This window comes from Pleurodeles waltl, chromosome 3_1, assembly GCF_031143425.1.
Source record: "Pleurodeles waltl isolate 20211129_DDA chromosome 3_1, aPleWal1.hap1.20221129, whole genome shotgun sequence".
NCBI classification, from domain to species: Eukaryota; Metazoa; Chordata; class Amphibia; order Caudata; family Salamandridae; genus Pleurodeles; species Pleurodeles waltl.
Window position 1 is genome coordinate 383,145,043 of NC_090440.1, and position 12,232 is coordinate 383,157,274.

A 12,232-nucleotide genomic window follows, 5' to 3' on the forward strand; every position below is an offset into this window, starting at 1 on the left:
TCTAATCAGTAGAACTTTAGTTATAGTTTTTGAAGCTCAAAGGGCAAACCACAGATATCTAGTCCTGTGAGATCAGGACGAAGTTGAATGGGGCAACGGTCGACTCGAATGGATTGGATTCACAAAGTGGAATAGGTATGGTTTCCTCTTCACTTCAGAATTAGAAGAAATTTCTAAGTAAAACTTCTGGGAATATAAAGTTCAACGGGTCAAGGAAGCCGGAAGAGTCCGTAGAATAGGCGTCATCGTTGGGGAGATGCTGGACAAGGTTGTGGTGAAGATTTCATCATTCAGACGTGGGGCCTCATTACAAGTCTGGCAGTCCAAGGACTGCCAGACTCGCGGTGGCGGTCGGACCGACGCACTCCAGTCAGTCCAACTGCCACATTACAATCCTGGTGGTCGGAACGCCAGGGGACTGCCTTCACAGCCGGTAACATGGTTCCTGACGGGCTGACGGCAGTTGGATTCGTGGTTAGCCACGGCGGCACTGAAATCAGCACTGCCGTGCTGATCACGACTCCTGTTTCTGTCAACCTTCCCATAGCGGGGACCCCACCACGGAAAGGCTAGCAGAAACACAGTGCTGGGGCCACAAGGGGGCCCCTGCACTGCCCATGCCTGTGACATGAGCAGTACAGTGGCCCCCTTGCCCAGCACCCTCAGAATGCGCAATGTCTGCTTTGCAGACCTTGCTTGTTCGGAGGGTGCTGTAGTTCTACGGTATTGGTCTCGGCTCCCTCAAGGGAGCCGAGACCAATACCAGAGCACTCTTCCCACCAGGCTGAACGGCGGGAACATCGTAATATGACAAGGAGGCAGCAAGGTTGACGGCTGCTTTATCCCTGCGAGTTTGACGGTCAGCTCATCCATCCACCAAACTCATAATGAGCCTATAAGTCTCTTTTTTGAAAGTCAAAGATCTCCAGCAGGATGAAACTGAAGGCTGTCGCTGATGAGAACTCTATGAGGCCAGATATCCCTGCTGCATGTGTGTGTGTATGCATATGCTACATATTCACAATTAATCTGTTTTGTTTAAAAGATTACTGGTACATTTTGTTACATTATCGGCCGCAAGTCGTTCAAAGTCAGAAATGTGTTGGGAATGGAGGTGATGCATCACACAGTTGGTAATGCGGTGTTCCTGACCTCACATCAGCAGCGATGCTCTGGCTTTGACAGCAATGCGATGTCTGCAATCCTTGAAGCAGCGGTATTGCATAGGTGTTGATGGAAATTTGCCGGTTCCGAGCAGTGCAATGGCATCGATGCATGGATTTTTGACTGGAGCAACGCTTTATACCTCCTTTCAAGGACCCAGGACTGGATTGTCACCACTTGGCTGGGCAGGATTTACAGCAAACAAAGTCCAGGTTCTGGAGGCGATGAGTTGGAAGTCTCTTCTGTCTCTGAGAGTACAAAAGGACAGGGGACATGCCAGCAAGCCATTGGTGTCACTCTGGTTCTGGGATCAGGTTTTATGAGTCTAGTCCTTCTCATCCAGGCAAGGACGGCAGCAGGCAGCAGGTCAGCACAGCAAGAAAGCAGTTCTTCCAGAACAGCAGTCCAGCACTATAGCAGTCTTTGTGAGTAGCACAGTGGTACTTTTTCCTGGCAGAGTATCCACAAGTTCAGAAATGCACTGAGTTGTAGGGTCAGGAGGCCAGTTCTTATACCGAGTGGTGCCCACTTATTCAATTTAAAACAAAAGCTCCAGTGTTATCCCAAGAGAGAGGTAGGCATGACAGTGGTGAAAATCAATTTAAGAATTTTCTACTACCAGGACATTTAAACTTAAAAGTATATGTCCTGTCTTTTACTTACATAAAACACAGCTGTATGGGCTACCTAAGACCTACCTTAAGGGTGACCTAAATGTAATAAAAAACCCTGGCAAGGGGGTTTAAATGCTAAGTCGACATGGCACTGTGACGCTGCATTCAGGCTGCAATGGCAGGCCTGGGACATGTTTTAAAGGGCTTCTTAAGTGAGTGGCACAAGAAGTAGTGCAGGCCTACTAGTACCATTTAATTTACGTGCCCTGGACACATATAGTGCACTTTACTAGAGCTTATAATAAATTAAATATGCAAATTATGTATATACCAATCGAACCATGGTAAAGGAGAGGGTGAATGCACTATAGCACTGGTAAGCAGTGGTAAAGTGCTCAAAGTCCTAAGGCCAAAAAATAAATCACCAAGAATGTGAGACAAGCAGGCAAAGTTTTGAGGGGAAGAACACCCTAAGGCTATCAGGTCTAACACACAGTAACAGTAAGTGCCAGATCCAACTGACAGTGGGTTCAGGATGTAATACTGTGCTCAGCAAAAAGGCATAACCTCCCCATCTGACAGACACACAGCTGGTGTTCTAGAGCAGCTCTCCACCTAAAACAGACACCAACCCTGTGTTCCCTACCATTTTTTGCCTAACTATTGGGACACTTAAGATTGCAAGCATATGCAATTTTCTTTATACATGGTGCCCCGTTGGGCCTGGGCAAATCTATCCTTCTCTAATCAATACTGAAAAGGGACAACTTTTGTCAGTGATTATTTTTTTTTATTTTTTCAGGCGGCAGTACTAAACCTGGAATGGTTAAATGTATTTGTCCTTTTCCAACTCAACAGTCATAGCACTCTAACTACTGTTATGCCCAAACACTGTGTTGCAAAGTGGCGAAAAGCGGTGCAGTTTTTTCTAATTCAACAGGAGCAAATACTTTGTTTAAAATGTTGCTTAAAAAGAGAAACAAATCTGAGAATGGTAAATCTAGAGTGAGGCCGGTGTTATGTGTTCTGTCAGAAGGAGCAGCAAAAATGAGGGAACTACTCAGAGTTCCCTATTCTAGTTTGCATAATTTGTGGTCTTTGGGAAATTAAAGTTGGTTATAGCTAGTAATTGATCCGTTTATGAGTGCCATCTGAGGAATCCACTGACGTTTGGCTTGGTTTACACTATAGAATTAACATACATGTACATAAATATATACATATAGAGGCTTTTAGACATATTATCATTGGCACTGGCAAATGAAAAGGAAATTTGCAAATGGCCAAGTTATAGTGAACTCAACATGTTTAAATGAAATAATTTATTGTGGTCTGCATGCCAATTAATGTCATAATTTTGTTTTGCAAGCACTCCCGACTCCAACATTTGTTTGAGAACTGCTTCAGCTTATGCAAAAGGGCAGTGAACTCTATCTGGAAAAACTGTTTAATACAAGTAAGACAGTGTGATGTAGGTGGTGGTGATAAAGGCAAATTCCAGACTACCAAGACTGGCATTAGCAATTCAATTAAAATTAGCTATCCTATCTAAATCTGATTTCAAGGGAGCTCTCTGAAACTGAAAAAAAAATTATGCTCATGGAGGAATTGTTAAAGCCTGTGCTATCGAGGTTGTCAGGTAGTGAATTAAGCAGTGATCTACATTCTACATATGTTTGTTCTGAGCCCTGAGTGGGGGAGTTAATGAATACAATTATAAGACATTTTGTCATGGAAAGCACATCCATCTCGGTTGTTTTCTTGAGTTCATATTTTGGGAGCATCATTGTATGTTTTTAATACCTAGTCAAATGAAAAAAGAACAATTACCACGATTAGCAGGAACTATTTCACAATCATCCCAATGAATCTACATCCGTGTCTGTAATCGGAATTTATGGTGCGGATAGTAGGTCTATGGTCCTAACTTCAAGTCCATCCTTCGACACACTGAATATTTGTCTCTGAGCAGACAACAGCTGCACTATGTTTCAGTAGGAAAATATGCTTGGAAAAAGGAAAAATATACTGTCATATTTGATGCACAGATCTCTCATTGCCTTAGGTGTACACCTAATTCTTCACCTAGTTTCCAGAAAAGTTCTCATGTATTGTGAAAGACGCAAAAATGGTATGTCAAAACATTGTTCAGGATTAGTGTTGTGCAGATTTAAATTAATTTGATCCAAAAAGCCAGTTGTACATTTACGAAGACATGTTGATATTATATGTGTGTCTGACATTAACAAAGGCATTTACTGAAATCCTTTTCAGACCCGCTACGTTGCTCCAAAAGACAGCCTAGTTCAGTTCTTCTTCTATCAACCGATCAGTCATCAATGGAGACAAACAGATTTCTTTCCATGTACTGTTACCTGCGGGGGAGGTGAGTTTTGTAATTCTAATATGATAAATTGCACCTGTGATGTAAATGCTGTAAAATATCACACCTAAAATTATACATCATTGTCATCATTAATCATTGTCATCATGATTTTCACGTATTCGTTTTTTTATCCTACAATTATATTTGCAACAATTTCAGGCACGTTTTAAAACGACTGGTGAATATAGTAGAAGTAATGTGGTTAGCAAGAGCTAGTTTGTAATAGCGGTGAGCTGAAGTATAGCAAACGTTCTGAACTGTCATGGCTGTGTGCTTAAAAGACTAGGTTTTATGTTATTTTTGATTTTTAACGTGCTGTTTTCTCGATGTTATTTGTTTTTGTTTTTTAAAATGACTAATATATTTTATATATGTTGCTCACATCAATCCATATTCTTAAAAGCTTGTATTGAGAGAGCCATCACACTTATCAAGTAAACCATATCAGTTTTTTAGAACGTGTCTGTTAGATTTTTCATCCTTGGCGTGGTCTTCCTTAACGTTTTGCCTCTGTTTCCATGTTTTTGATGTGTGCTGGACTCTGTTTTTGTTGTTTTTGTTACTCTGGGCACTTTACTACTGCTAACCAGGGCTAAAGTGCAAGTGCTCCTGTACAAAATGTATATGTAATTGGTTTATCCATGATTGGCATATTTGATTTACTAGTAAGTCCCTAGTAAGGTGCACTAGAGGTGCGCAGGGCCTGTAAATCAAATGCTACTAGTGGGCCTGCAGCACTGGTTGTGCCACCCACATAAGTAGCTCTGTAATCATGTCTCAGACCTGCCATTGCAGTGTCTGTGTGTGTAGTTTTAACTGTAAATTCGACTTGGCAAGTGTACCCACTTGCCAGGCCTAAACCTTCCCTTTTCTTACATGTAAGGTACCCCTAAGGTAGATCCTAGGTAGCCCCAAGGGCAGGGTGCAGTGTATGGTTAAGGTAGGACATATAGTAATGTGTTTTATATGTCCTGACAGTGAAATGTTGCTAAATTCGTTTTTCACTGTTGCAAGGCCTTTCCCTCTCATAGGTTAACATGGGGGCTACCTTTAAATATGATTAAAGTCTAGATTCCCTTTCAGAGCGGATAGACATGTGGAGTTTGGGGTCTCTGAGCTCACAATTTAATAATACATCTTTTAGTAAAGTTGATTTTAAGATTATGGGCCTCATTACAACCCTGGTGGTCAAAGACCGCCAGGGTGGTTTTGCCGATGGTACCGCCAACAGGCTGGCGGTACAATCTGCTTCATTACGACCGCGACGGTAGCACAGCGGTTGCACCACCGGGAACAGTGGTTTCCCACCATGGTTGTCACGGTGGTTTTAATCCACCAGGGCAGCGCTGCTTGCAGCGCTACCCAGGGGATTACGACTCCCCTTCCCGCCAGCCTGACCATGGTGGTAGAGACCACCATGGAAAGGCTGGCAAGGAGGGGAGTCGCGGGGCCCCTGGAGGCCCCTGCACTGCCCATGCACTTGCCATGGGCAGTTCAGGGGCCCCCAGGCACGGCCCCACCCTGCTTTTCACTGTCTGCACAGCAGACAGTGAAAAGTGCGACGGGTGCAGCTGCACCCGTCGCACGGCCGCAACACCGCTGGCTTCATTAGGAGCCAGCTCCAATGTTGTGGCCGACATCCCCGCTAGGCCGGCAGGCGGAAACTCTGTTTACGCCCGCCAGCCCAGGGGGGATGTCATAATGCGGCTGGTGGGATTGCGGCCGCATAGGCGGCCGCTCGGCGTTAAAACTTTGGCGGGCGGCCTCTGCCGCCCGCAAGGTTGTAATGAGGGCCTATGTGTTTGAAAATGCACCTTTTAGAAAGTGAGCATTTTCTTGCTTCTACCATTTCTATGACTCTGCCTGTTTGTGGATTTCCTGTCTGGGTCAGTTTGACAGTTGGGCTGGTTGCACCTCACACTAGACAGTGACACAAAGGGAGCTGGGGTGTAGTCTGCATTTCCTGATGAGCCATCTGTGCTAGGAGGGAGGGGGGAAGTGGTCACTCACACCACCTGAGGGGGCTGTGCCTGCCCTCACACAGTGCAGTTTCCAACCCCCTGGTGAGTGTCTCTGGCCTGGCCTGGGCAAGGCAGGATTTCTCATTCAAGAGAGACTTTGCTTTGAAATAGGCCTACTCCAAAGGAGAAAATGGGTATAAGAAGGGCATCCAAAACCACAGACTTTAGAACACTTCTGGAAACCAAGAGGAACCTCTGCCTGGAGAAGAGCTGAAGAGCTGAGGAAGAAGAGCTGCCCTGCCTGTGACTGTGCTTTGTGGAGCTATCCTGCAGTTGCTGCTTCTGCCAGAGACTTTGTGTGCCTTCCATCTTGTGAAGATCTCCAAGGGCTTGATTTAGAGTTTGCCTCCTGCTGTTTGAAGTCTCAGGGACAGCAAAGACTTCTCTCTGCCAGCACCTTGAGTCTCTGGAGAGAGTCCTGCTCTGCCAAGTGGTGCGCATCCAGTTCTTGGGACCCTGAAAGGAGAAGTTGGCAGCCTAAGAGGAAGAAATCCACACACTGACTGTAGTGCAGAGAAAAGATCGATGCAACTCCGATCTGCGACTGAAAAATCAACGCGCCGCTGGCGTCGCGTCTGAAAATCGATGCTCGCCTGAAACGCGACCCGAAGATCGATGCCCCAGGCTGGAGAAACGACACACAGCATCGCTGACGGAGGCTGGTGAGATTGTTACCCAGGCTGCGTGATTTTCAGATCATCATGCGGCTGGATTTCCGACGCAAGTACTGCTGGGTGTGTAAAAACAACACAAGGCCTGCCTGGACCCAAGAGTGCTGGCCGAATCGACGCATCGCTCTCCTGTGGAGAGAAGAAACAACGCACCCCACCCGACGAAATGAGAAATGACGCAAGGATTCGCTCGTGAGTGCAATCGGCGCATCGCAAGCTGCCCTTTTTGACACACACTTGCCCTGCGGGGTTATTTTTGACATACCCAAGGTACGTTTTTACGCTAACAGTGTTAGTGTGTGTTTAAAATTACATGAAGACTCTTTTTGCGTTTTTAACGATAACTTGGCTTGTGTGTTGTGGATTTTTGTCATTTTGGTATTGTTTTGTTTAGATAAATATTTTCTAGTTTTCTAAACCAGTTTTGTGTCATTTTGTAGTGTTTTCATTAAGTTACTGTGTGTGTTGGTACAAATACTTTACCCCTAGCACTCTGAAGTTAAGCCTACTGCTCGTGCCAAGCTACCAAGGGGGTAAGCAGGGGTTAGATGAGGGTGATTCTCTTTTACCCTGACTAGAGTGAGGGTCCTTGCTTGCACAGTGGGTAATCTGACTGCCAACCAAAGACCTCATTTCTAATAGTGTCACATGCTATAATGAATGTTACAGCGTTTAGAAAGCCCCCTTGCTCTGATCTTTTTTATCTAGTACAAACTTCAGTCAAAGTATTTGTTTCTGATTTGGTTTGCTTCCTTGTATCAATACTGAATTTCCATAGCTGCAGTCTTTTACTTACAAGCTCATTTTTCTAAAATATTTATAGATACAGTTTTATTGCCTGCAATAGTTACATTTTATTTACTTTAGGTTCTATGTTGCCTGCATCACATTTCCCAGTCCTGATTCTTACACTTTATCAACATGGGTTTGATTTCCAAAATGTAGTCTTTTTCTTATGATTAGCTCAACCATTTTTATTAATTTGTGTACAGTTTCAAGTGTCACACACACATTAAATGTTTTGCATTTTGCCAAGTGGAAACTTAAACACTAAATCCAGCAGTTTCCCCGCAGTTTCCGAGTCGCATAATTTCATTTACGACTTTGAAATAATGTATCTTATTTTAAAAAAACACTGAGAGAAAAGTTTTAATTTGCCAATTACTGACTTATTCTAAATTTTGGACTTTAAGAACTAAGGCTCCTTCATGCATGCTTTACACTGAGACATTCCTTGTTCGGATCTGAGATTACATTTTAGCTAACTCTACAAGTTTGTATTTAGGAGAGCTATTTGAAAAATCTTTCTGTCTCAGATTTCTTGCAGGATCATCCTTCTACAGGGTTGTTAGACTTGGCATCCTTAGTGTGGTCTCCCCTAACTTTTTGCCTTTGTTTCCCTGGTTATTGATGTGTGCTGGACTCTGTTTTTGTTGTTTTTGTTACTCTGGGCACTTTACCACTGCAATCCAGAGCTAAAGTGCAAGTGCTCCTATATAAAATATGTATGTAACTGGCTTTCTATGATTGGCATATTTGATTTACTCGTAAGTTCCTAGTACAGAGCACTAGAGATGCCCTGGGCCCGTAAACCAAATGCTACTAGTGGGCCTGCAGCACTGGTTGTGCCACACACATTAGTAGCTCTGTAAACATGGCTCAGACCTGCCACTGCAGTGTCTGTGTGTGCATTTTTAAACTGCCAATTCGACTTGGCAAGTGTACCCACTTGCCAGGCCTAAACCTTCCTTTTTCTTACATGTAAGACCCCCCTCAGGTAGGCCCTAGGTAGCCCCATGGGCAGGGTGCAGTGTATGTTTAAGGTAGGACAGATACTAATGTGTTTTATAGGTCCTGACAGTGAAATATTGCCAAGTTCATTTTTCACTATTGCAAGGCCTATCCCTCCTTAACATGGGGATTGCCTTTAAATATGATTAAGGTGTAGATTCCCTTTGGGAGCAGATGGACATGTGGAGTTTGGGGTCTTCGAACTCACAATTTAAAAATGCATCTTTTAGTAAAGTTGTTTTTGAAATTGTGTGTTTGAAAATGCCACTTTTAGAAAGTAGGCATTTTCTTGCTTAAACCATTCTGTGACTCTGCCTGTTTGTGGATTCCCTGTCTGCGTTAGTTTGACAGTTGGGCTGTTTGCACATCTCTCTAAACAGTGACACAAAGGGCGCTGGGTGTAGCCTGCATATCCTGATGAGCCATCTGTGCTAGGAGGGTGGGGAGGAGTGGTCACTTACACCTGAAAGGGCTGTGCCTGCCCTCACAAAATGCAGTCTCTAACCCCCTGGTGTGTATCTGGGGCCTGGGCAAGGTAGGATCTCACAAACAAGAGAGACTTTCCTTTGAAGTAGGCCTACTTCAAAGGCAGAAATGGGGCTAAGAAGAGCACCCAAACCCTTGAAAATCAGATCACTTCTGGAAATCAAGAGGAACCTCTGCCAAGGAGAAGAGCTGAAGAGAAGTGCTGACCTCCCTGTGACTGTGCTTTGTGGAGCTGTCCTGCAGCTGCTGCTTCTGCCTGTGAAGGGGGACAAAGACTGGACTTTGTTGTGCTTTCCTACATGAGAAGAAATCTCCAAGGGCTTGTCCTGAGCTTGCCTCCTGTTGTTGAAGTCTTAGGGCCATCAAAGTCTTCCCCTGCCAGCACCTGGACTCTCTTCTGAGACTCCTGCCCTGCCAAGTGGTGCCCCATCCAGTTCCTGGGCCCTTGAAAGGTGAAGCTGGCAGCCCAAGACTGAAAATCCACGCACAGACCGTTGTGCGGGGAAATTTTGACGCACCTTCCGAGACGCAGCTGCGAAATAACGCACCGCCGGCTCTGCGGCTGAAATCTACACTCCACCTGCATCGCGGCTGGAAGATCGACACAACGCATCAGAGGCGGATAAGGACGCAAATCCCACGCAGCACGGTTTTGTGATACTGTGCGACTGAATTTTCGACACAACAACGCTGGGTGTGGAAAAACCACGCAAAGCCAAGGGTGCCTGTCCTGATCGGTGCATCGCTCTCCTGCTGAGGGGAAAAACGATGTACGGTGACCTGACCGGAGGAGGAATGATGCACAGTCTCGCTTGCGAGTGAGAAATCGACACATTGCTGGTCTTTTCCAACGCACACTCGCCCACGTGGTGTTATTTTGACGCAACCCAGGTACTTTTTTATGCTAACAGTGTTCTCACTGTTCTCTAAAGGATTTAAGACTCTGATTCCTTAAAAATTCATAACTTGACTTGTGTATTTTGGATGTTTGTCGTTTTGGTCTTGTTTTGTTTAGGTAAATATTTCCTATTTTTCTAAACCTGTGTTGTGTCATTTTATAGTGTTTTCACTGAGTTACTGTGTGTGTTGGTACAAATACTTTACATATTGTTTCTGAAGTTAAGCCTGCCTGCTCATGCCAACCTACCAAGGGGCTGAGCGGAGGTTAACTGAGTGTGATTCTCTTTTACCCAGACTAGAGTGAGGGTCCTTGCTTGGACAGTTGGTAATGCGACTGCCAACCAAAGACCCCATTTCTAACAAGGGTGAAGAGATCGGGGTCTGTTATTTCATGGTTTGTCTCAACAGCACCGTTGTCACTAAGCTGTTATGTCAGCATCACTAGAAAGGGTATTCACAAAAAAGGGGCTTTGGCTTCACCCACCTTTTGGGAGACAAGAGTACATGTTTTGATATGGCAGACATTGTGTGCCTCCACAAAAAAAAACATTTGCTCTCCATGCAGCTGTGATCTTTTTGTTTATTTATCCAGCTACCTGAGCTTGAACTTTCAGAACACACACATGCTAGTGTAGTGTCTTAGATAACTTTATGATTTATGGTGTTTGTCTGTTTCTGGCAGCAGCCCCGATGGGAGGAGGGCAGCACGAGGTATGCTATCCCAGCATCCTTCCCTTCCATTATTAACCTTAGACTTTAGATGACAGATTTATGTTTGATAGCTGTGTGGGATACTGAGGGTGCCATTAATCTACATAGATTTTCTAAGTCTGACTTGACAGTACAACTTAAATCTGTAATCAACACAAAAGAACTTTCAGAGACAGGCTTAAGTAAGCACCATCCGCATTTTGGGTTCCTGAGTAGTGGATTTTATTTAATCAAATATGTGTGCTTTTACTAAAAAGATTGCTTGCATTGTACATTTTGACTTGAAGTAAAGTTTATATTACATAAAGGACTAAGGGCCTGATTCAGACCCTGGCGGCCGGTGACCGCCAGGGTCACCGGCCACGGGAGCACCGCCGACAGACCGGCGGTGCTCCAAAGGGCATTCTGACCGCGGCGGTTCTGCCGCGGCCAGAAAGGGTAAACCGGCGGTCTCCCGCCGGTTTACCGCTGCCCTTGGAATCCCCCATGGCGGCGCAGCTTGCTGCGCCGCCATGGGGGATTCTGACACCCCCTAACGCCATCCTGTTCCTGGCGGTTCGCCCGCCAGGAACAGGATGGCGGTAGGGGGTGCCGCGGGGCCCCTGGGGGCCCCTGCCGTGCCCATGCCAATGGCATGGGCACGGCAGGGGCCCCTGTAAGAGGGCCCCACTGTGTATTTCAGTGTCTGCCTAGCAGACACTGAAATACGCGACGGGTGCAAACTGCACCCGTCGCACATGCCCACTCCGCCGGCTCCATTCGGAGCCGGCTTCCTCGTGGGGAGGGGTTTCCCGCTGGGCTGGCGGGCGGCCTTCTGGTGGTCGCCCGCCAGCCCAGCGGGAAAGCCAGAATGGCCTCCGCGGTCTTTCGACCGCGGAGCGGCCATATGGCGGTTCCCTCCAGGCGGGCGGCGACCGCCGCCCGCCGGGGTCAAGATGACCCCCTAAGTAGGTTATGGTGGTAAGCCAATGATCAGACTTTTGACCTCATTTGTTTAACATGAAATGTAATGGAAAAGGCACTAGACCTGGCAAGATATATTTATTGTGAAAAGCATATATTAAAGTCAATAGGCATTTAGGTGTTAATTGTTATTATTCTATATTACAGTTTAACAATAGGTATTTTCCCACACTGAATCTCACAGGGTACCATCGTAGGCAATGGTTGCTCCATGTGACAAATCACGGATATCGAAGGTTTGCCATGTGAGAATCTGTATTAGGAGAAATAGTATTTTGCTTAGCAAACTGCAATTTTCTGTTTCTTTCTAATTGTATGACTGTGATAGTTGCCTTGTGGAAAAGCTTACGCTCACAACTGTAGGCCAGAGCTGATTATAATGACAAGCTACAGGCCTGATTAGTTCAGTTGGAAACTTTATGTCCTATGCCATGTGTCTGGCAATTGGCCTAGCTTTTAATAGTTGGTTTTTATCACATTGTGTGACAGGCTACATACAGACATATTTTTAGTTATGTGTAATCA

General features: G+C 45.3%; 1 protein-coding gene across 2 annotated transcripts in view; it reads left to right on the forward strand.

Annotated features, from left to right (window-relative positions):
• The window catches only part of ADAMTSL3 (ADAMTS like 3), a 2,197,206-nt gene that overhangs the window by 1,440,868 nt on the left and 744,106 nt on the right, over positions 1-12,232 (forward strand). For both annotated transcript variants that reach the window (XM_069222572.1, XM_069222573.1), the window contains exon 10: positions 4,053-4,164. In XM_069222572.1, coding sequence (XP_069078673.1) covers positions 4,053-4,164 — 112 coding nt within the window. The remainder of the gene's footprint in view (positions 1-4,052; positions 4,165-12,232) is intronic.